Here is a 25,664-nt window from a genome sequence, read left to right on the forward strand (position 1 = left end):
GTGTATGTGTTTATGTTTTATTTATTCCGTTTTACACAATGAAAACATCACCTTAAACAAGGAAACAATTACATATTAGTTTCATTTTTATAGCCATTTACAGTATATAGTACCTAGTATATGACATACACCAAAATTAGTAGTTTGTGGACACATTAACATAAGATTCGCATGTGCTTTTTAAATGTCCTATTTCACATTTAATCCCCGTTTGCTGATAATAACCTCCACTTTTCCACTAGTGTGTGAATTCTTTGCTTATTTAGCCACAAGGGTGTAAGTAACCTCCGGTGGTGATGTAGGGTGAGGAGACAAGCATACAGTAAATGTTTCAGATGTACTTAATAGGGTAAGAGCCCAAAATGTGTCAACTTAAGGTCTTTCACTCCAAACAAAGTAAAGCATATTTTCATGGAGCTCGCATTATGCACAGGCACATTGTCATGCTGGAACAGGTTTGTCTTTTAGTTTAAATAAAGAAATGTTTTTATTCTACCACATCCAAATACTGTATGCCTCCAACTTTGTGGTAACAGTTGGAACCAGAACCACATATGTCTAAAAAAAAAAATCAGGTGTCCCCATATTTGTTTATATAGAAAAGTTTTACATTTTTTAAAATGCACCAAATGCATAGAAAAAAAAATAGCTTTATTCAATTCCATTTTCTTTCGTTTCAGATTACAGGAAACTGGTCTGATTCAACATCTTACCTGGCCACCATTTCCCAGCCTGCAGAGACCAACCTGTCCACTATTGTCCCGGAGATCACTGATGGAAGGAATGGCACTTTCACCATCACTGTAATGGACCTCAACCGTACCACCATCAGTGTACAGCACAGCATTATGTCTGGACCATCAGTACCAGTTCTAACTGGAGCGAACCAGTCTGTACTATATGAATACAACAGCAAAAGCAAGCAAGATCAGTGCTGGGAGACATATGTTGGGCAGGTGAGGTTTAAGCAGTAATGAAAACGTGCACATATGTGTAGAATCTAATATAACAGACTTTATTGATAGAAAAGTGTCATGCTTAATGCATGCATATTATTGCAATATGAACAGATTTAACTGACCAAAACTGAGGATCTATTTAAATCAATAATTGCTTAAAATCAATTACTTAAATTAATATTACTTCATACAGAGTTGTCTTATTATGAGATGTTTGTCAGAACACCAAAGAAACACAATTCAAAAGGCGTTTTAGAAAACCTCCTTACCTAAACAATGCTACAACAAGGTAGTATATTCAAGTGTGCTGCTATATGATCATCTTTCTTAGCATCACTTACATTGCTGGATTGAATAAAAAGTTTCCCAGCTTTATTTTGTTCATGTGAACAGAATCTTAGCTAATTTAAAATCCATTTTGCTGATGTTGGACTAAAAAGTTAATTTTTTTCTAACTATGGCCTAACATTGGCCCAATGCTAAAGTGGTTGTTATTAAGAAAAAATTAGAGGGGCTTTTACAGATGTATACTATAGCACAGTGAAATTATTTCTACACATATCTCGGCTTGTTAGGAAACTGGGTTTAGTAAGCTTTGCTTAAATGTCCAACAGTGGCAGGTTGGAAGTGCTTGAGCTTGAACCCTTGACCGTTCAATCAATAACCTTAAGCCTTAAGTGTAAAGCCACTGCTTTCCCTGTAGAGCCACAACTTCCTCCATAAAACCACTTTAATTCTCTAGAGGTTCTTCTTGGCCATATTTGGCTGGAAAAATATTATATTGAAAACAAGCCTAACAACCCAAAACAGACACATGGGCTAACTTCAGTTGGCTACCTGAGCCAACACTATTTAAATTCCAATTTCTATAGATTATATTGAATTAAAGCACATTTTTAATACTCTATTTGCCAAGCAATTTATGCTAGCACTCAAGCTAACAAGCATTTATCAGCTCCTGCAGTAGATCAGTCTTTAAGATAACCAATATCATCAGCTTGTTCTTATGCGATCATAAACATGGCATCAATGCTGACAGCGGAAGAAAAATGAAAATATAATGCCCTGTAGTAATTGTTTTCCTCTGGATGGCAATGAAATGAGTATGGATTAAATACAGGGATGCATGGATTGAACAGTCGAGCCAGACAGTTACTTAATGAAACTATCAGTAGGCAGAGGCAGCGCACATCAATTCTCCATAATGCAATCCATAGGGCTGATTTAATAGTCTTCTTCAACAATTTATCTGGAGGAGTAGTGTTACACATGAGGAGGACAGAGCCCAGCTAGGTCGAGTAAATATGTCTCCTGTATTTCTTTTTTCATTTTCAGGAAATGTTGAAGCTCTCAATCATTGACATGATCTTCACAGTGGCTAGCATTTTGTTGATCGATTTTATTCGGGGCCTGGTGGTTAGATACCTGAGCGACTGCTGCTGCTGGGATCTGGAGAGCAAATTTGTAAGAGTGTTTTATCTCAAAACATACTTCTTGTCACTTACTGATGTCATGCATCTTGGAAAATCTAATTAATTATTTTGTTGTTGTTGAATAAACTGTGTATGCCTTTCTGACAGCCTGAATATGGTGAATTCAAGATAGCTGAAAATGTCCTGCATCTAATATACAACCAGGGAATGATATGGTATGTAAGAGACTGACATTTCTTATGAAAGGCCACTGTAATACGTACTGTAACTTCTCAACTTCTAATATTGTTTACTTAAACCCAAAAAAAGTACATGATATTTAATGGGTTTTCCATCTACATCATAACACATTGCCATACCTTTGCACACCATAATTTCCTGCCCTCTAAACTCTGTTCCACTTGATTTCATTTTACTCCTAGACCTCACAAGGACACACAGTGCTCCATTAGCCATCAGATTTGTAATCTGTTAATAATGGCTTGCTTTCGCCTGGGATTGCCATCAGCAGCCCTGGCAATGAAAGTGCATTCCAATAGCACACATAAATCCTTATGTCATCTCCATCGTCCTGTAGGATGGGGGCCTTCTTCTCACCCTGCCTGCCTGCCTTCAATGTGATGAAGCTAATCGGACTCATGTACCTGAGAAGCTGGGCTGTGCTCACCTGTAATGTTCCTCATCAGCAGGTCTTCCGGGCTTCCAGGTCAGAAGCTAGCACTAAAAATTGGTATTTACAAAAAATGACAAGTTTTTCCACATATGTAATAACATTCCAGCCAATACATAATTACATGCGAAAAAAACATGAGAATGCACATTATACCCTAAAACTGCACACACAGACCTAAGTACCATACTAACATACCAAAGACAATACTCTATTAACCTCCTCATCAACATCAAGTGTTCCTATCTGAAGAATGGCTACTCACTGGATGGCATTTTTTTGGTGTTTGTTCACACCATTCTGTGTAATCTCCATAAATCTGTGTAATAATCCAAGGAGATCATCAGTTATAGAAAAACTCAAACCAGACCACCTTGCACCAATTCTCATGAAATAGTCATTTACACTGAGATCACATTTTCCCCTCTATTCTGATTGTTTATGTGAACATTTCTCAAAGCTAATGGCCTGGATCTGCAGCACTTTTTGCACACGCTTGTGCCAACAATTGGCTGATTAGATAATTCCATGAATGAGTAGGGGAACGGTTGTACATGCCTAATAAAGTGCTTAGTGACTTTATACGCAAAATAAAAAGAATAGTGTACATAAGAGGACATGTAGTCATGTACATACAGTAGTATGCAAATGTAAGAGAAAAAGTGAAAGAATGTGATGGATGAGACTGATGAAAGTGCATCATTATCACCTTATATTGTAAATTTAGGCTTCTGGTAGAGAAAAGTGGAGAATGGATAGCACTATTATTTATTCTTGCCAAACTCCCTCTTTTTACAGGCCATATAAATCTGTGAAAGCAGTGAACCTTCAGCACTGTGCGAGTCAGCAAACGCATTCTCTATATGTTAGCTGGGATCCCTGAATAAATAAAATTAATTTAGCGTGAAACATGCCTTTATCAGGCGCCATTTAGATCAAAGACCAGTAAGTCTCAACGGTCCAGTTTAACTCACTACTCCATTTCGCTCTCTATCTCTCAGAAGAGAGCTCTGGAGTACTACCAAGGTTGGTTATTATTCTATGCTGCTCCTCTGCTTTCTTGATCTGATTTATTTAATGGGCATGTTGTCATAGACTGTCATAGGCTTATCAGTCAGTCACAGATGTGAAGTGAGAATGTCATTTTTTACCCACCATCCGCCCTCAAACATTAGGTCTTTTATATGAAGCCATGAATGCAGCGGAATGATCACAGCTCACGATGCAGTAATTGGGATCCAGTTGACTAATTCATACCAGGTGTGCATTTTTAAGATATTCACGAAAGGAGTTTATGTCCTTTCGTGAATATCTTGAAAATGCACACCTGGTATGAAAGACGTCAGATTACTGTATTGACATTTCTCAACCCACACCACAGAGATTACAGCCCTAATATGTTTGGACTTCATAATAATAAAAACTTTCCTTGCTACATAGATTTTGAAGTCACCTAAGACTGACACATTTCTAAGAATGAATTTTCTTCAGCTAAAGCATAGCAATTATGAATTATAGGAATTATGTAAACAGTGTCAATTCACTAAAATCGTAAGACTGTGTTATGCACTGTACATGTTTGTGGTTGCTTTGCTCTGCTCTGACTTTATCTTGGTAAAACAGGCTATTCATAAATAAAGGTGCGAGATAAAACGTGATGTTGCATACCCCTGCGTACAGCAAACCTCATGGGTTTTAATGTAATGAACTCTAGTGTGTGCCTGTTTGAGTAGAGTCATTTATTTGATGTTTTCTCTCTCATGTTAATAATAAGGGTATATATTTTACATCAGACCAACTAATGCCATTTATCATTTAGGTTTATATCAAGCCAACCTGCATACCAAGGTTTTTTGGTGGTATATTTCTTGTTGAAACCTCTAAAATGTCTTTTCTTTTCTTTAATTCACAGATCTAATAACTTCTATCTGGCCATGCTCCTCTTCATGCTCTTTCTCTGCATGCTCCCAACCATCTTTGCAATTGTGAGATACAGGCCGTCACAGCACTGCGGACCTTTTAGGTAAATGAGTCAGAATTTAAAGTTTGAAGCAAAATGTGTGTGCGTGTGTGTGTGTACGTGTGTGTGCACAACCCGTTAAAGGCACTTTCATTAAGCTTCCCTGCTTAATCTTTGCCAACATACAACATCACTAAATCCAGAGCGATAATTATCAGGAGAGCAGATTTCAAAACAGGATCATTTCCTTGCTGTGACTGTACTGTATGTTTACTGTAATGAACCAGTGCTGCATTTGAAGAATAAATATTTCTATTAGAAGAATGGTTTCATCCTTAAAGAAATTTTACACAGCTGCCATTTTGCCCAAATGTAGTCCATTAGCCAAGGCTTGTATGGTGTCTATTGCTGGCTTGTCATCAGTGTAGTAGTAAAGCTACAAAGCAAATTTTATATCAGGTGAAGCTTATTTTAGCATTGTGCAAACTGAAAGTCCTAAATTGTTACTGGCTTCAAATCTTTTCCAGTGATTCAGTGCCAGATCAGTTTTGTATATATGATTTTTGATAAATAGAGATCTATAAAAATTGCATGAACTAACATTAAAGAACCTAAACCATTAGCCATGCATATTAAAGCTAAAACCAAATTCTTCTTGAGCTTAAAATCTGAAGATTGTACCTGAAAATTGATTTGAAATATATAATACAATAACAATTTAATATGTAGAACTGTACAAATCTCAAAAAAACAAATATGAAATAAGAATGTATAAAGTCCGAATAATTCAATAACCTGTACTAATCAGTTTCAGAAAAAAGGAAGTAAAAAAGCTCAAAACTTATTCATTTACAAATGTCTTTTGTTATAGAAAATTCATCAATTTGACATTTGGTATTGTGGAAAAATAGAATTTCACTTATTTTTTTCCCACAGAACATAGCTAATAAAACTTCTAGATAAGCCATTAGTTTAATTACTCAACATGTACTTTTAGTTTTTTTTTACAATTTACATAAAAAAATTATATATATATATATATATATATATATATATATATATATATATATATATATATATATATATATATATATTTTTTTTTTTTTTTTTTTTTTTTTACAGCAGATGAAATTAGACATGCAAACCCATGTTCATAGACTCTTAGCTTTATGTTTTAATTTTGTAAATGTTTGTACAATATGAAATCCAAACAAAATATATTTATGGTCATGTGCTGTGGTGAATACCATGATGGCTGGTGGTGATCTATGGCACAATGATATCTCCTGCTCATGTACTGTGGTTTAATGTTAGTGATAAAAAAAATTCTACTGCGTAAACAACAAAAGAACATTGGTGAATATCTCCTAGCTAATTAAGATTAATGGAAAAAAGTCATTATTATAATGAATGTCGCCTTTTGTTTATCTACTGCCTCTATAGTGGTCAAGAGAAGATTTATGACATCATCTCCGAGACAATAGAGAAGGATTTTCCTGTGTGGTTTAGTAAGGTGATGGGCTATATCACAAGCCCTGTGGTGGTTCTGCCAGCTCTCTTGCTTCTCTTGTAAGTCATGCTACCACTTATCTAGGCTTGATTACCTCAGGAAAATGAATAGATGATAAAATCTTATTCATTGCCTATCATTTAGTCCTCTTGGGGTTGCTGTTATTAGTGTGGTTCTTTATTGTGGTATTGCTTTCAGCATGCTGATCTACTACCTGCAGTCTATCGCTCGGTCTCTGAAATTCACCAACAACCAGCTGAGAATGCAACTTCAGACTGTGAGTCATTCAGTGATAAAAAGGTTGTGCGTGAAATTTAAGGAAAAGTAATTAAATGTCTAAATAATTTTGAAATGTATGGTGTGATTTTTAATATTTCGTTGCTGCAGGAACGCACAGATGACAAGAAGAAAGTGTTTCAGTTAGCCGCAGGTAAAAGCTATAAAAACCGATGCTGAGTCAAAAGTTTTTTTAATTTATTAACACAATTAGCATTATGCAATCCTTTGTAAATTCATCTGCAGCCCGTCTCCAGCCACCTGAGGGTGGTGAGCAAAAACCCGAGCAGGAGAGTGACATTACAAGTATGGAGTCGCCAGCAAGATCGGCTTCCCCTCCACATCGCAACGGAACTGTCAACAAAATCCTTTCGCCTGGCCGTCACAGCAACAGCATTCGCACAATTACCCAGTCAGCCTCTCGGCCTGAAGACAGGAGTCCCTCCATCCTTGTGAGACCTAAGCATAGCAGGTCTGTCTTAATGGCTATTAATGGCTAATGTTCTCTGGCCCTTCATGACTCAGTACATTGTTTTACATTTTCCATAAACCTTCCACTTCCATCTCTGCTTGTGCAGTGCTTACAGAATATTCAGCAGTCCCTCCGTTCCCCAGAGGGAGATTCACAGGGTGGAATACATCCCCGTCAGGTCTGGCTTTCTTTTAAAGGTTCCCAAAATGCAGTTTCATTACCCCAAAATAATAATGAATGTCATTCGAGAAATGGGTTGTTGCTTTAAAACAACTCTGACAAAGACAAATGTAATTTTTAAAAGGCATCATGGCAGGGCATGTCATTCATTACGGCATAATGTATAGCTTTTAAGCATCTTCCATTATGCTGACAGCTTTGCCCCATACTAACCACACTCTCATGTTCATTAACCTAAGTGTTCAGAAAAAGATCTTTGTTTAAGTCAGTAGTATACAGTGAGGAAAATAAGTATTTGAACACCCTGCTATTTTGCAAGTTCTCCCACTTAGAAATCATGGAGGGGTCTGAAATTGTCATCGTAGGTGCATGTCCACTGTGAGAGACATAATCTAAAAAAACAAATCCAGATATCACAATATATTATTTTTAAACTATTTATTTGTGTGATACAACTGCAAATAAGTATTTGAACACCTGTCTATCAGCTAGAATTCTGACCCTCAAAGACCTGTTAGTCTGCCTTTAAAATGTCCACCTCCACTACATTTATTATCCTAAATTAGATGCACCTGTTTGAGGTCGTTAGCTGCATAAAGACACCTGTCCACCCCATACAATCAGTAAGAATCCAACTACTAACATGGCCAAGACCAAAGAGCTGTTCAAAGACACTAGAGACAAAATTGTACACCTCCACAAGGCTGGAAAGGGCTACGGGGAAATTGCCAAGCAGCTTGGTGAAAAAAGGTCCACTGTTGGAGCAATCATTAGAAAATGGAAGAAGCTAAACATGACTGTCAATCTCCCTCGGACTGGGGCTCCATGCAAGATCTCACCTCGTGGGGTCTCAATGATCCTAAGGAAGGTGAGAAATCAGCCTAGAACTACACTGGAGGATCTGGTCAATGACCTGAAAAGAGCTAGGACCACCGTTTCCAAAGTTACTGTTGGTAATACACTAAGACGTCATGGTTTGCACATGTCCAGGCACGTCTTAAGTTTGCCAATGACCATTTGGATGATCCAGAGGAGTCATGGGAGAAAGTCATGTGGTCAGATGAGACCAAAATAGAACTTTTGGGTCATAATTCCACTAAACGTGTTGGATGAGTGGAAGAATGATGAGTACCATCCCAAGAACACCATCCCTACTGTGAAGCATGGGGGTGGTAGCATCATGCTTTGGGGGTGTTTTTCTGCACATGGGAAAGGGCGACTGCACTGTATTAGGGAGAGGATGACTGGGGCCATGTATTGCGAGATTTTGGGGAACAACCTCCTTCTCTCAGTTAGAGCATTGAAGATGGGTCGAGGCTGGGTCTTCCAACATGACAATGACCCGAAGCACACAGCCAGGATAACCAAGGAGTGGCTCTGTAAGAAGCATATCAAGGTTCTGGCGTGGCCTAGCCAGTCTCCGGGCCTAAACCCAATAGAGAATCTTTGGAGGGAGCTCAAACTCCGTGTTTCTCAGCAACAGGCCAGAAACCTGACTGATCTAGAGAAGATCTGTGTGGAGAAGTGGGCCAAAATCCCTCCTGCAGTGTGTGCAAACCTGGTGAAAAACTACAGGAAACGTTTGACCTCTGTAATTGCAAACAAAGGCTACTGTACCAAATATTAACATTGACTTTCTCAGGTGTTCAAATACTTATTTGCAGCTGTATCATACAAATAAATAGTTAAAAAATCATACATTGTGATTTCTGGATTTTTTTTTTTAGATTATGTCTCTCACAGTGGATATGCACCTACGATGACAATTTCAGACCCCTTCATGATTTCTAAGTGGGAGAACTTGCAAAATAGCAGGGTGTTCAAATACTTATTTTCCTCACTGTATATATTTAAATGGTTAATTTGGCTTTGATGTCTGGCAGATAGATGTCTGGCAGATAGATGCAATGCTTAACATCCTTAAACAGGCAGTTAAGCATTGCATCTATCTGCCAGACATCTTGGATAACCAGAATTACTTATTAATTTTGTCCAACTTGGTATAACTAAACATCCTCTGAAACTTGACTGAAGATGAATCTGTATCACTCATATATATCAATTGGATGAAACAGACATATCGACAGACTTTTTGTAATACCTAAGGGGAGATTTTTGGGAAGAAATAAAATTACATCACCTATAAATGCTTCTCAACAATATAATATGAATATGTGTGCATTTATAGAAAATTTTGAAAATCAGTTGGTCAATCAACCTGCTACATTAGACTGATATCACCAGTACAATCTTATAGAACCAAATGTTGGACATAATTAATGTCTATGATTTTTTTCATTTTTTTGATGTCTGTTTATTTATTAGGCATCTAGCCTCTGAAGAGAAGCTGTGGGAGTCTGTATGAGCATAGGAGATTCATTTTAACTTCACAAATGTTACTAATATCCTTTTTTTTCTCAGGCATCCAGCCTATTCATGCCGCTCCAAATCATACCACCACATGGCCTATAGTCCGTCTGTTCGTTTCTCTGAAAGTGTCCACTCAGACCCAGTATTCAGAAAGGGCCTCAGGCCCATGCACCAGGAGCCTGGTATTGTCACAGCACAGAGCTACCTGGGCCGGAGAGCTCATCCCACACGGTATGTCATCCTGAATGAGCACGAACCACGTAAGAAGATTATGCGTTCCACCATGCGTCTGCCAAGGCACTACCGCGTGGTGGACGAGCCCACTGAGATTGTTGAGCTCTACCCCCGCAATGTGAAGTGTTACATTCCCCGAAGCCAGCAGCCACACCTAAGTGAAGAAGAGGAAGAAAATGAAGCTAACAGTGGTGGAAAGCATGGATCCTTAGGGCACTCACACCGGCCAAAGTCACTCTCCGATCTTCATCAGAGATCACCAGCACGCTTTTACATTGGCGAAACTCGGGACAGCCGTCTAGCCCGGAGAGTATATGGAGAGGAGGAAGAGGAAGATTATCTACAATGGGAGGAGGAAAGTCCTCGTAGTCGCTCCAGGACAAATATTAAGGTCTCAGAAACACCACACAGGCATGGAGAACTTCATGTCAAGCCCAAGAACAAACGCAAAGGGGACCCATCACTGACCGAGTCGGATTCAGCCTCACTGGAGTCCAGCAGTGACCAGCAGAACAGCAGCACTGACCAGTACATCCAAGTCATCCACAACAAAGAGAAATACTTAAAACACAACACGAAGATGACTAAAAAAAAGTCCAAAACCAGGGCTGAACTGAATGAGGCTGGATCAAAAGATCTAGTGTGCTCAAATGTTTGACTAAAGACACTGCATATATTATAACAACACAGATGCTTTCAGTAGTTGTGTTGCACATATTGTAAGTGTTCTAATTAACTTGTTTTAAAGCACATATTTTAGACAAGCCTACAACAACCAAATGTAAAACAATATATTCTATATACAATATTTTAAAGTGATAAAGAGCTACAGTATGTTCTGTACAGTATGTAATATATAGACTAATTTTAATCAAATAAGCCTATGGTATAAATGTACCAATCCCAATGACAGACTATGCAAAACCTTTTGCAGATCAGATATACATGGTAAATAGAACAATTTTGTTATCTACGTAGAATGTACATCTTCATAGGAAATTCAGAACTTTACACTCATGTTATAGGCGCATTTAGAACACTTTGGAACATGCTTGTCTGGATTACATAGCATGGCATTCAAGTAGAGACAACATTTTGGCCACAGATATTGACCTTGTTGAGTCTTTTTTCCACATCATCACATCGTGACAAATGTATGACATCTAGGAGCTTTTTCACCTACAACCAAATTAGCACTTTTAGGCAAAACATATTTTTGGCATGTACAAAGTAGAGATTGTTTAGACTGTGATTTGTGTATGGTGGGCAAGATTTGGTATATATATGTTTGAATTCATTATCAGTATAAAATACACCTGTCCACAACCTCAAACAGTCAGACTCCAAACTCCACTATGGTCAAGAACAAAGAGCTGTCAAAGGGCACCAGAAACAAAATTGTAAACCTGCACCAGGCTCGGAAAACTGCAATAAGTAAGCAGCTTGGTGTGAAGAAATCAACTGTGGGAGCAATTATTAGAAAATGGAAGACATACGTGGGGTTAAAACGATCACAAGAACGGTGAGCAAAAATCCCAGAACCACACGGGGGGACCTAGTGAATGACCTGCAGAGAGCTGGGACCAAAGTAACAAAGGCTACCATCAGTAACACACTACACCGCCAGGGACTCAAATCCTGCAGTGCCAGACGTGTCCCCCTGCTTAAACCAGTACATGTCCAGGCCTGTCTGAAGTTTGCTAGAGAGCATTTGGATGATCCAGATTTGGTAAAAACTCAACTTGTCGTGTCTGGAGGAGAAAGTTGCATCCAAAGAACACCATACCTACTGTGAAGCATGGGGGTGGAAAATCATGCTTTGTGGCTGTTTTTCTGCAAAGGGACCAGCACGACTGATCAATGTAAAGGAAAGTCTGAATGGGGCCATGGGTCTTTCAGCATGACAATGATCCCAAACACACCCCGCGGGCAACGAAGGAGTGGCTCCGTAAGAAGCATTTTAAGGTCCTGGAGTGGCTTAGCCAGTCTCAGTGAAGTGTACCTATGATAAAAATTACAGGCCTCTCTTATCTTTTTAACTGATTGGTGGCTGACTAAATACTTTTTTGCCCCACTGTGTGTGTATATATATATATATATATATATATATATATATATATATATATATATATATATATATATATAGTACAGACCAAAAGTTTGGACACTCCTTCTCATTTAAAGAGTTTTCTTTATTTTCATGACTATGAAAATTGTAGATTCACACTGAAGGCATCAAAACTATGAATTAACACGTGGAATTATATATGGAATTATATACATAACAAAAAAGGGTGAAACAACTGAAAAATGTCATATTCTAGGTTCTTCAAAGTAGCCACCTTTTGCTTTGATTACTGCTTTGCACACTCTTGGCATTCTCTTGATGAGCTTCAAGAGGTAGTCACCTGAAATGGTCTTCCAACAGTCTTGAAGGAGTTCCCCGAGAGATGCTTGGCACTTGTTAGCCCTTTTGCCTTCACTCTGCGGTCCAGCTCACCTTGATGCCTTCAGTGTGACTCTACAATTTTCATAGTCATGAAAATAAAGAAAACTCTTTGAATGAGAAGGTGTGTCCAAACTTTTGGTCTGTACTGTATATACACATACACAGTGGGTAAATTAAGTATTGAACACGTCACCATTTTTCTCAGCAAATATATTTCTTAAGGTGCTATTGAAATTAAGTTTTTACCTGATGTTGGAAACATCCCATGCAATCCACACTTCCAAGAAATCAAACCATACATGTCCATAAATTATGTGTAATAATGTGAAATAACACAGGGAAAGTGTTAAACACATAAAGAAAGGTGAAAAAAGGCATGGAAAGCCATGGAAACACCAGCTAAATTCAATCAGTAATTAGAAAGCAATCCTGCCCCTTGTAAGTGCAAATTAATTAAAGGTGTCCCATTATCAAGGTGTCACACAAGAAACATTTTATGATGGGTAAAAGCAAAAACCTCTCTCAAGACCTTTGCAACCTTATTGTTGCAAAGCATACTAATGGGATTGGTTACAGAAGGATTTCAAAACTTCTGAATGTTAATCCGGAAGTGGAAAGAACATAATTTCATCATAAACCGGCCATGACCAGGTGCTCCTCACAAGATTTCTGACAGGAGGAGTGAAAAGAATATCAGAAGAGTTGTCTAAGAGCCAAGGACTACTTGTGGAAAGCTTCAAAAAGACCTGGTATTAGCAGGTACAATTATTTCAAAGAAAATAATAAGTAATGCATTCAACCGCCCTGGCCTCTGCACACACTCAAAGTTTGCTGTGCAACATTTGGACAAGCTTGTGACATACTGGGAGAATAGTCTAATCAGATGAGACAAAAATGTTATGCTTTGGATGTCATAATACGCACCATGTATGGAGGACAAATGGCACTAAAATCTCCCTAAAAACAACATACCAACAGTGAATTTTGGAGGTGGGAAAATCATGATGCGTACAGTACTGGCAAACTTAATATAATTAAGAAGGATTAAAAATGTACAGAGACATTTTTAAAAAATAAAAATCTGCTGCTATCTACCAGAATGATGAAAATGAACATTTCAGCAAGACAATGATCCCAAACACACAGCCAAGGAAACTCTCAATTGGTTTCAGAGAAAGAAAATAAAGCTGCTAGAATGGTCCAGCCAATCACCTGACTTAAATCCAATTGAAAATCTATGGAAAGATCTAAAGATTAGAATTTAAAGAAGAGGCCCACAGAACTTTCAAGATTTAAAGAATGTTTGTGTGGAAGAATGGGCCAAAATCACACCTGAGCAATGCATGCAACTAGTTTCTCCATACAGGAGGCGTATTGAAGCTACAAATACCAACACAGGGCTTTTGTACGAAGTATTGAATAAATTTCAGTTAGAGTGTTTAATTTTTTTTCCCTGTGTCATTTCACATTATTACACATAACTTATTCCATGGACATCTATGGTTTGATTTCTTTGATTTCTTGGTTGGTACCAACATCTGGTGTAAATTCGATGTGAATAGCACCTGAAGAAACATATTTACTAAAAAAAATTGGTGATGTGTTCAATGCTTATTTTACCCGCTGTATATACAGTATATATCCAAACAAAGATAGTTCAATAACAATGACTATTCAGACACTTGTTCACATATTTGACTTGAATGGCAGGGTTTAGTGATCTCTGAGTTACTAGAATAAAGATCCTCTTAGCACTGAATAAATAGCTAAATTTTGAAATGGAAAAGTATAAACAACACAGGGGTAAATGTAGTTTATAACATATTTAATAACAATATTCAGTGATCTGTGAATACCATGAATAATAACAAGATAAAAACAGACAGCAAGGCAGATTTTGTGTCAAGTAAAAAAAAAAGTAGAAGAAAAACTTCTGATCTGCATCCAAAAAAAGATCTGCATCCAAAAAAAGCAACATTTTGAACACAATTTTGCAAAACGCCATTTTAAATAGGAAAATTACAGGAAAAACCATGTCTGTGTCAAATGAAGTAACTGATTTGTAATATGTGCTTTACATCAAAGCGAATACATTTTTAGATTAAATTATATTTGAAATATAAATAATATCTCTTATACCAATGCTATTATTGTTATTTGAAAGAAGTTGAGACTATTAGATAGCAATTGGTTTTCATACAAATTAAAATAAGAATGCATTCTTACTAAACTATACAGAATATGAAGAAAAGTATGTGGACGGTAAGATTTGTATGGGCTTTTTGAACATCTCATTCCACATTTTGTTCCCAGTTGCTGGTATAATAACTTACAAGTTGGGAAGTTGGTTCACTAGATTTTGGAGTGAGCTTGTAGAGTTTTGGACTCTTTCAGCATTTCAGTTCATCCCAAAGGAGTTCAATAGGGTTGAGTTCTGTAGCAGGCGTCTCAAGATCTTTTACTCCAACCCATGTAAACCTGTGAGTTTTCTTCGTGCACAGCATTTAAATGTTTGAACAGGTTTAGGTCTAATAGTTTAAGGGAAAGAGTGTGCATCTAGGTTTGTGGTAACAGTTTTGGGAAGAACCACATATGTTTAGAAAAGTCAGGTGTCCCAATACTTTTGGGATACTAGGTATACTAAAGGGGAAAACAGCATATAATACATAAATACTACATAATAAACATCTGCACTTTTAAAAAGTACTATATAATATTGCTTAAAGTATAAATAAGTATAAAATATAAATACACACACACACACACACACACACACACACACACACACACACACATATGCCTTTTTTTTTGACGCATTTTTAAAATCCAGTACTTCCCCCATCTTATAGCATGTCGTTAACACCGCACATGCGCAAGGTTTTCGCGCATGCGCACTGCGTGTAGGACGTTATCCCCACTTGACTGACTGAACAGAAACGAATGAATGAGCTGTCAGGGTTTCTTTCGTTTTAATGTATGATTTACGGGTTTTATACGCGCTATAAGTGTCAGTTTATGCTTTTTATAGCAAGCATTAGCTCCAAGACTGTACGCTGTACTTATATCTATCGTTGTTAGCCAATGACAAAAAGCCACGGTTCATTTGGGCAGCATTTGTAGAGCAAATAAAACACACAGTATGGATTATGAGGAAAAGGCGAATTCTGTTGCAGATCGTCTTTTGAGCTACAGGAAAGACGAATCCGGCTGGAAAATCTGTAAGAAATCGGTTAGTATTTATACCATTTTGCCCCTTCTTGGTGTATTAACATTACAGGTTAGATAAGTCGCGTTTCGTTTATTCAACAACAACAAAAAAGCCGGTCACTGTATGTGTGTGTGTGTGTGTGTGTGTGTGTGTGTGTGTGTGTGTGTGTGTGTTTTCTGTTTAGAATGAAGTTGCTGTTTATTGGCGCCCTTCAGCTGAATTCCCAGGAAATGTGTAAGTAAAATACACGGAATGCTAAAACACAGGTTATAACAATGCATCCCATAATAATACCACCACCTGTACTGATCGTGAAGTTCAGCATGGCTGCAACACGTGACTGCATTAGTGTCGTCCCTGTGCAGCATCTGTGGATATGAACTACATCTAAAATCAAATTAGGAACAAATTCATTCATGTTATATGAAATCAAGGTCAATATTACACAACTGGCACAGCTTTAAAAAAAAAAAAAATGTAACACTTGCTGGCACATTCATTTGTTCATTTATTCATATATATGACTTATACTATATGGACAAATGCCAGATGTGGTTCTTCCTCAAACTGTCACACAATTGTTTGGACGTCTGTGTTTCGATTGTTTTTTCACTTGAATTTGGAGAGCCAAACCTGTTCCAGCACCACAATGCCCCTGTTCACAAAGCCAGCTCCATTAAGATATAGTTTACATGGATTGCAGTGAACGATCTTGAGTCTGCTATAGAGCTCTGACCTCAACCAAAGGTTATAGAAAACCTTTGGAATGAATGTGAACGCGGATGCACGCCAGGCCTCCTCACCTTACATCAGTTCCTAACCTTATTAACACCCTTGTGGCTGAATGAGTACAAATCTTCTATACTGCAGAGTCTAGTGGAACATCTTCCCAGAATAGTGGAGGTTATTATAACAGTAATGGGATGTTCGAAATGTGTATACGAATCTTATGGCCAGGTGTCCACAAACTTTTGTCTATATAGTGTACATTCCATGTTTTATTCTTCAACTTCAGTATTCAGTATAGTGGTAGCTTAGTGGATAAGATGTTGCAGATGTTCTGATCGGAAGGTCGTAAGTTCAGTTCCCAGCACTACCAACCCTTGAGCAAGGCCCTTAATCTTCAATTGCTCATTCATACATATAAGAGAATTGTAATTCGCCCTGTAAGCCGTCTGCCAAATGTCTTAAATGTAAATATGCAACTTGTGGCTTTTCAACTGAAATGAGGAATTTGTGCATTTACAGAGATTGTTTAAGCCTGTTTACTAAGATTTGATATTTGTTCTATATTGATCATCTGTTTTGTAGATATAAGGGCGATGGGATCGTCAATGGCAGTCCACAGAAAGTCTGGGAGTGTTTGAAACCAGATCCAAATGGGCTTCGTCTCAAATGGGACAACAACGTAAAGAAGTTTGAGCTGCTTGAACAAGTTTCTACAGTAAGGTTTACATTTTCGTTTGACTTTGGCTTTTAAACATTGATATACTGAGCACACACACTAGATTATTGTTGTGACTTTGGTTATACAAAAATTCTCACCTGAGGCAACACAAGTAAAAAGGCACATATGATTCTACTGTACAATTGAGTTTAATATTTTATGAGTTCCATGTGTTTACTTCCATGTCTAACTGATATTTCTGATTATTCCTTCCTTAGGATGTTACAGTGTGTAGAACTGTTACTCCCTCTGCTGCTATGGGCGTTATATCGCCACGAGACTTTGTAGACGTTATATTAGTCAAGCAATATGAAGATGGAACGATTACATCAAATGGTATCACATTTATTCTTTTTTTTTTATATCATTTTATTTAATTCTGTATCTCTGTATTTATATAGCTGTTTTGCAATATATAAAGAGTGATTTCATGTCTAGAAGCTGGAGATATAATACCAAAAAACAGATTAAAGCCACTCCTTTTTTCCAAGATAGACAAGCACAAAGCGTCTATCTATCCAGCTTCTGTGAGACTGACAGGCACAAAGAAGAGCGCTTTCACTAGGACAGACACATGAAGAGGCCAATAACAAAAGCATTTTAAGCTATTTCAGTCTGTGCAGCTTTAACTGAAATAAGATTGAAAGCCACACCTCATTCTTTAGGACTGACATGCACAAAGCCAGTTAAAGCTGCACAGACTAAAATAGATTTACATGCTTTTGTCACAAAGGCACAAAGCCATGCCCCTCTGCACTGGGACTTTCGGAAAAAAAGAAGACACACTTAACCTTACATGGATAGACAAATGTAAAGGCCACATCTCCTTTAGATGGACTGAAGGGTGGCAAGGTTACTTTTCCTTCACCATGAATGACTTATACAGCAGCCATTCCTCAGATAACTGTGAATGGCTGGCACAAGTGCCATGCTAATATTTTCACATATTTCTTCACCTGGATATAATTTATTCCACAATCTGAGTCAGTATTTGCTTTTTTTGTGTACAATAACTGTCTGTGAATTTGATTTAGAAGACTCTTTTCCCTTTATCTCTTTGTAGCAACTAATGTGGGCCATCCAGCTTGTCCTCCGCAGCCCGGCTACGTGCGCGGTTTTAATCATCCATGCGGCTGCATTTGTGTGCCTGTACCAGGGTAACTAGATTTCAGTAACCTTTTTCCCCAACAGCAGTGCCTGTCTCTGGCGAAGGAAGGCAGATGGCAGCAAAGAGCTATTACTGTTTTTACAGCCAGCATTTCAAATGTACATTACACATCTGAACTGAGTTTCAGTAATACCGAGCTCAGGTTTATTGATCCAGCTGACACTTTTGTCTAAAGCAATTTACAGCCAGATAGAATCCAATCTGGCTGCAAGTAACATCAGGATAATGCTGCAAGGCCACGCTTGCACTACCTGGCCAGAAACAAAGGCGAGATAGTTTTACATAGAACACACACACAGGACTAACCTAAGGGTTAAGAGAAACCCTCTTATCTCTTATGTGCATTTTGTTGACAAAGAATGGCAGTATACAGTCTATTGCAAGGTCCAGATTTGTAGTTGCTCTAACAGTTACCTGTTAATACTTAAGCATTAATAATCAGTTGTCATATCGCTACAACTAAGACAGTTCATAGTGGTAATTATGTCTTATACTTCACAATATAAATTTTTTACAAGTGCCATAAACAGATGAGACACCACTGTTTTGAATTTGATGCAAGGACAATGAACATATTTCTTCACTTAGGCAATATGTTTCCATTATACCTTTTTCTTTCTTGTTCTTTTTTTCTTTTGTTGCAAGAATTTAGGGAAAATCTCTAGCCCTGTAGTTTGGTCCAGTGAGATGCCTTCATCTACATAAACATAATTCTTTTTGAAAAGGACTTATTGTTTCAAGTTCGGTCAACTGAAACACTTGCATGGACTGCATTTAGATAATTTCTACATATAATCGTTCTCTTTTAGAGGGGAGTGTTGTGCACGTAGTGACATCAAACCTAATTCGAGAGCAATAAGTAAAACTATAAAAGAACAATGGAGATGAATGATTGGCGATACTTATAGTAGGGGTGCAACGGATCGCAACTCAGGGATATTGCGTTCTAAGTCATTGCGTGACTACACAGAGCGATCGTGCTCAGGTAAAAGGGACGTGTTAATCAGTCAACAACAACGGCTAGCAGAGGAGCAGAAGAACTTGAAAAGCCTCCCGCATCATTCGAATGGCATGTATTGGAGCATTTCCCCCCTGTAACTTTCCTTGTAATAAATAAACAGCTATATAAATATTTGTCTCCTCAACTTTTTTTTGCTTATCCGAAAAACGATCTGATCCGTGACTCAGAAACCGTAATGTAATCCGAGCCGTAAGTTTTGTGATCCGTTGCACCACTAACTGATAGTAAAGCAATAATGATATTAAAATAATACATGAGCATAGGCTATATTATGTTCCATTAGATTTATATGAATATCAGATGCAAACATTAGTTTATCCATACTGTACATACTGTAATACACATTGTAATACACAGTACCACATTGCATTATAAGTGTTTTATTATTACTATAATTAATATGTGAATTTTGTTTCTTTTTATCTGTAACTCACAGGGAAGCAGGTAAAACCCAGCTTATCAGCTTCTTCCAGACCGATCTTGGAGGTTTGCTTCCTCGTTCCATCGTGGATTCGTTCTTCCCCGTTAGTATGACCGACTTTTACACGAACCTCAGTAAAGCTGTTAAATCTCTCAAAAAGCACTAAAGGCACTTTTTGTAGAATATCCACATCCATTACTGTACAACAAAAAGGTATTTTCTGATCCTTGCTGTGTTTATCCAGTGAGCACTAAACTCCCACTTTTATGTTCTTTACTGATTCCAACCTAAATTTTAAGTCAGCCCTGGTTATGGCTTTCTGATCCAACGTCTACAAAGTCTGACGTCTAGTGTGTGTGACCAAAAATAGCTGTCTTTTCTAAAACTGATTTCTTTTTGAACCAATTCTAAATATGATTGTGCTCACTGGGTTCACTTTTTTATATTTTGTTCTTTTAAAAGGCGCAGAACAGAAAAGTAACTTCCCTACTTAACCTTTCTACTTATTTCAGCATACTTTAACAAATGTCTTCATTCCTTCATTCATTCGCTCCCTCAATACGAGAAATTGTCAACATTTTCTCCTTTAATTTAAAATTCTTGAAGCTGGATATAAAATACTGAAGAATCCATAGCGCTAGCGTTAGCCACTTCTTGGTTAACTGCTAATGTTAGCGTTTACATGCATAGCGCAAAACAAACCACTTGCTTGTAATGCTCACAAGAGGATTCTTTTTTATTGGTCTATTGTTCAAACTGCCAATTTCAGGTACGTTTTAATATTTGGGCTGTACGACGGGCAGCTGTAATGAAGGAAATGAATAATTCCAACATGCACATAAATGTCTTAAAAGCTCACTTTACATGCAAACTGGGATTGTGGGTAATAGAATTACACACTCGGCATGATCCAAAGGACCATATAAGCGAATCATTGGCCTTAAATTACTTCACATTACAAAAGCAAGATTGCGACAACAAATTTGAACCACCTGCTATAACTGTCACTTATAGAGAAAAGCACAAATGTGGCATGGGCAGGTAAGAGCACACATTGCGCACATCACACCAATACACTGATGGTTTATTTTGATATAACACTACATCACTATGTTTAATTTTATAGCCTCAGTTTTTATAGGAGTTACTTTTCTGTTCTGTACTTTTGACACTAAAGTGAGCACATTAAAGGAAATGAGATTTGGTGCAAGAAATACGGCTTGATAGCTATTTTTTGCTACCAAAAGAAAAAAAAGTCTTGATATGACAAATAAATGCATCAATCTGATACTGAATATCGTCATACATCAGACTGATGATGTTATGAGTCACTGGATACGAGTGGAATCCGATCAAATTTGCCATTTCACAATCAGAAACAAAATGTAGGATCTGATCCGCTGGTGTTTTAAACATTCCATAAATGTGATGATGTTGCCTGAAACAAACACGAATCTTGCACATGTACGTGCCTGTGATATTTTGCATCACTTACCAACAGATGCTTACGGGAGTCGATTTGAGTATTGTGAGAATGACCCAGTCATTAGCTGAAAGATCTTGAAGCTAACAGGGTGTCTCCATATCTACACCTTTTCAACACCTTTTATTATGTATATAGACACTATCGGTTCAGTATCGGATAACAGCTCTGATGTTGGGATCATGTTTAAAAAAAAAATGGGACGTGTGAATCCCTTATACATAATCTTTTTTTCATATAGTTGCAGACAAAATAGTGCAATCTGAACATTTTTAATGCAATGAGTAGAATTAAGTGTGGTACTGAAAGGTGGATTCAAGTGTTATGCAACAGTCAAATGGAGGCATAAAGAGAAATAGACAGATATTTGTTTCAGTTTAAGCTTGGATTTTGATTTTAGAAGAAGAACTATTTTTTTTTAATTTGCATTGTAAGTATTTTGGTTTCACATTTATAATACTAAACAATTTTTTCTAATGTAAACGATTTGCAATTTTGTTGCTTGTGATAATAAGTTAATCATCTTCAATTTAAGGCATTATATTTAATTTAATACAAAAGTATATAAGCAAAATGTAATTAAATATTCCAGTTGCAAGCGGTACATTTTCGTATTTTTTGGAACTTTGATCGTCAAATAATGGAAATTCAAGGTGTGCATGACATAGAGGCAAAGAACCACCCGACATGGGGCAGAGAATGTTTGCCTTTGGGGAGTGTGTTTTAAAGAAAGGAAGGGAAAGGGCTTTATACTTGTTACACTTTACAGAAGTGGTCCCCAACCCTCGGACCGTGGACTGGTTAGTTGGTACCGCACTGAAAGAATACATAACTTACATTATTTCCGTTTTATTTATTATCTGATTCTGAATGTTTTATTTTGGAAAATTACCGGATTCTCTCCGCCACATCTGTCTATGACTCACTCTTGATGCATGTTAAGATGCCTCGGTCACATGTTTTACCAACATCCGCTACCTTCTTAAAGAGGCTGCTCCGGCCGGTAACGCTTAATACATTACCATTAAATTCAAACCCCCAAGCCAACAAAATGAACAAAAAACAACACAGTGGATTCACGTTTATAATTATATTTAAAAAAAATACTAGTTTTTATGCCGGTCGTATCATTTTATTTTGTTGTATTTATCCGCCAAACCTTAAAGGCCGGTCCGTGAAAATATTGTCCGTTTATTATAATAAATATATAATATTTAAATATTATTTTATATAATATATACAAATATTATAATAGTTTATTATAATAAATATATAATATTTATAATATTGTCCGGTCCGTGACGCAGAAAAGGTTGGGGACCGCTACTATACAGCACAGTGAAATCTGAGGTCAGAGCACAGGGTCAGCCATGATAGAGCGCCCCTGGAGCACAAAGGGCTCATGGCAGCTTGGAGATACTGGTGATTGAACCCCTGACTAAATTATCAAATTGTGTAATGCACAACTAGGATTGCCCTTTTTAATCCACTGATGTTTGCCAGCACTAAAAGTAGTGCAAAGGCAGTGCAAAATTTGAAGCAATTAATAAATTAAAAAAAAAAGCTTATTTTTAGTTAGTTATTTTATATGCAAGTCACTGGATATAGAATTCATTCATTTAAATAAACAAAATAGTTATAAGAGGGAGACACGTTACATGGTCAGTTACAGCTGTCTCACACTAAATGCAACAGTTACTTTATGTAATATGGTTACAATAGTTTATAAGGCAGCGACATCATTTAGAACGGGAATTAAACTTGATAGAATTATTCTAAAAATAATTTTCTAAATTGAGCGAATCTGAACACGGCTAAATCACAGTAGGAAATTCTTTATTTTTTAATCATAAAATGCAGTATGTTGTGTGTATATCACCTTCACACACATGGATACATACTGATGTGGCATAAAACTTGAATCCAGCCAATGTCTGAAGTCCCGCTTAATGTGGTTAGTTAGTTTTTTGTGCCTGAACAGGTAGAGAACACTAAACGTGTTCGACTTCAAACATGCAGTCACACAGATGTTACTTGCAAGTTCTTGGAAACATAAGAACAGCATACTCTGTACTTAAAAACCTCATGTTTTTCTTAAGTACTGGCGAATTCCAGCTTTTAGGTTACTTTTATATTACTTCTGAACTGATTACCTCAATTTTCAATCTTGTCTGACATTCCTGATCCCTGGCTTAAATGCTAGTTGTACGTGCCTGCTATCTTATTTTGTGTGTGTGTATATGTGTGTTTGCCTAGTCAAATTGGAAGAATGTCAAGAAAACTGACATGCAGACAAGTTACAGCTAAAAGTGTTTATATAGGTGTTACCTGCTTTAATCGTATTCCTGCACTCATAGGTGATGAGTATGGTATTAAGAAAATGCTTATAAAATAACATACATTACTTAGTCCATCACATTTTTTTTAAATAAAAATTGGGAAACATGTATAAAGATTAAAGGAAGGCACAACTAGCATGATTCTCAAGCAGCAAACTGTAAAGATCGAAAGGAAAGTATACAGCAGTCAGAAATTTCACTGTGATGTTTACATAACGATGGAAAGCTTGAATCGTTCGAAGTTGCACAAAAATGACTAGATACTGTTTGTGTGTGTAATTTTGCGGCAAAAGTGCATGCGCGTGTGCGATTTTTTTTTTCTGTCACCTGTCTTTACTGTTTTGTTCAAAAGCATGACTGTGTGTTGCTCAGCGAAGTCAATTATCCGCAATGCATGTCCATTGGAGATAAATGTGTTTGTTGTTCATTTTAAAGGAGGCATTAATTTGAGTGCCTGGATCATCAAGAAGCAGATATATTTAAAATTTGTGGAAAATGGCATTGTTCTTTTTCTTTTTGATTTTTTTTACTGAACGTTTGTGTAAATCATTTTTAAAAATGTGAATGGATATTTCGACTTTTTTAATTTTATGTTTAACTTCTACTGTAATCTGAATCTCTGATTATTATTATTGCACAATTTTTCCAATTTTCCTCTTATCCCAAATGTACACACAGCCAAAAACACGTTTGATGTCCTCTATAACGATGCAGCTAATTTGGAAGATGCAGCTAATTTGGTTGAACTTTTTCTCAACCCACATTCCAATATACCATCTATATCATCATACAGTAATATCTCATATATTTTTATACTTGCTGCAGATGATTTGAGCTAGATAGCTGAAAATGATTGTCATTTGGGTTAAAGGAAAATTGTTTAGGATTTGATTTTTGTTCTTTTTCTCTTGAGGCTCTGAGCTTCTTGTCTGGAGTTTGTGATGTGAAATAATCCTTGAACTGCCTAAAATCTAATGTAATTCCCATATTCTTGTTAAGATCTACATTTAGATTGGACTTTGGATCACTTTGGATTAAAAGCTTCCACCAAATGAATAAATATTAGTGAATATTTTAGATTTCTTTGTCATCTTTGTTAAATGTTGGAATGAGACAAAATGCCTTTACTGTACTGTTTGCCTAAATACAAAACAGAGCCCTTTATATAATCCCACAAAATGTATTCCACCAGCTTCCAATGAATAAATGATGACCTTCTAAACCACTGGCATCTGTTGACTTGTTTGTCTTTTGTCAGCAAGACAAGTCGGTGTGGTCTGTTCTAAAGTGATGAGGCCTAGTCAAGGCAGCGGTTTGTGAGAACATTCCAGATGCAAGGGTCAAACAGCAGGTTCTTTTTTTTTTTTTTTTTTTAAGTGCCTTGAAGTGGCTCCAGATGATCAAGTGATTGTTTGCACTATTGCTACTTTAAAGGATCAAATAGAAATGATAAGGTAGCATTTGATAAAAATTACAGGATCACACTGAAAGACAGACAGCACCATATGTACTTTGTAATTGCTTCGTAAAGTCATTTGCTTCTAGTAGCTATGTGAAATAGAAAATCTACACATTATGCTACAGCTCTGCCATTTGTTCCTGGTTGTAATTTGTAGTATTGGGTTCAAGAACACCTTATGCCAGGCTCACACTGTGCGATTTTAACTACGATTTGGTCGTCTGGGACTAATTTTGAAAATCCTTAAAAGATTCCAGTAATCCTAGGTTAAAATCTGAAATCCTGACAGTGTCAGAAGATTTCAGTCTCCTACCCTTTTTTCCTACGTCGACCGTCAAGAACCAATACTAGCCCCAACCCTGATAATACAGTTAGGTAGACAAATTCAAACTTCAAAATAAAGGGAAAAGGAAAGTTTGTATGACGTTTTTATTATCAAGGCATGTCATTGATCCAAATGAATGTTAAACATTGTTTTTGTTTACGGCTAGCTACTGTAAGGCGAGAGAAGTCGGGTCTGAATGTGTCATGGACTGATGAAGTAAAACTTCAGTTTAATGACATCTGAGATCCTACAGTGTGACATGGGGATTATGTTCGTACAG

General features: G+C 37.0%; 2 protein-coding genes across 2 annotated transcripts in view; both read left to right on the forward strand.

Moving 5' to 3' along the window:
• LOC124391318 (transmembrane channel-like protein 3) overlaps nucleotides 1-11,170 on the forward strand; it is a 30,107-nt gene extending 18,937 nt beyond the window's left edge. Inside the window, exons 13-23 of the mRNA XM_046857820.1 lie at nucleotides 681-956; nucleotides 2,295-2,423; nucleotides 2,540-2,607; nucleotides 2,970-3,098; nucleotides 4,975-5,085; nucleotides 6,466-6,591; nucleotides 6,731-6,809; nucleotides 6,920-6,962; nucleotides 7,055-7,280; nucleotides 7,387-7,458; nucleotides 9,882-11,170. Coding sequence (XP_046713776.1) covers nucleotides 681-956; nucleotides 2,295-2,423; nucleotides 2,540-2,607; nucleotides 2,970-3,098; nucleotides 4,975-5,085; nucleotides 6,466-6,591; nucleotides 6,731-6,809; nucleotides 6,920-6,962; nucleotides 7,055-7,280; nucleotides 7,387-7,458; nucleotides 9,882-10,722 — 2,100 coding nt within the window. The 3' untranslated portion in view covers nucleotides 10,723-11,170. The remainder of the gene's footprint in view (nucleotides 1-680; nucleotides 957-2,294; nucleotides 2,424-2,539; nucleotides 2,608-2,969; nucleotides 3,099-4,974; nucleotides 5,086-6,465; nucleotides 6,592-6,730; nucleotides 6,810-6,919; nucleotides 6,963-7,054; nucleotides 7,281-7,386; nucleotides 7,459-9,881) is intronic.
• Nucleotides 11,171-15,422: 4,252 nt separating this feature from the next.
• Nucleotides 15,423-22,408, forward strand: stard5 (StAR-related lipid transfer (START) domain containing 5). The gene is made up of 6 exons (XM_046856797.1): nucleotides 15,423-15,742; nucleotides 15,906-15,955; nucleotides 17,033-17,165; nucleotides 17,387-17,504; nucleotides 18,232-18,325; nucleotides 19,794-22,408. Exons 1-6 carry the CDS (start codon nucleotides 15,653-15,655, stop codon nucleotides 19,942-19,944), a joined length of 636 nt encoding a protein of 211 aa, XP_046712753.1. The 5' UTR covers nucleotides 15,423-15,652; the 3' UTR covers nucleotides 19,945-22,408.
• Nucleotides 22,409-25,664: the final 3,256 nt, after the last annotated feature.

This window comes from Silurus meridionalis, chromosome 9 (genome assembly GCF_014805685.1).
Source record: "Silurus meridionalis isolate SWU-2019-XX chromosome 9, ASM1480568v1, whole genome shotgun sequence".
Lineage (NCBI taxonomy): Eukaryota > Metazoa > Chordata > Actinopteri > Siluriformes > Siluridae > Silurus > Silurus meridionalis.

Bases quoted from the DNA above. Each gene is read 5' to 3' on its own strand.
- stard5 (XM_046856797.1), top strand. From the start codon at position 15,653: ATGGATTATGAGGAAAAGGCGAATTCTGTTGCAGATCGTCTTTTGAGC. The intron at 17,166-17,386 runs GTAAGGTTTACA...TTCCTTCCTTAG, and splicing joins TGCTTGAACAAGTTTCTACA to GATGTTACAGTGTGTAGAAC. The intron at 18,326-19,793 runs GTAACTAGATTT...TGTAACTCACAG, and splicing joins ATTTGTGTGCCTGTACCAGG to GGAAGCAGGTAAAACCCAGC.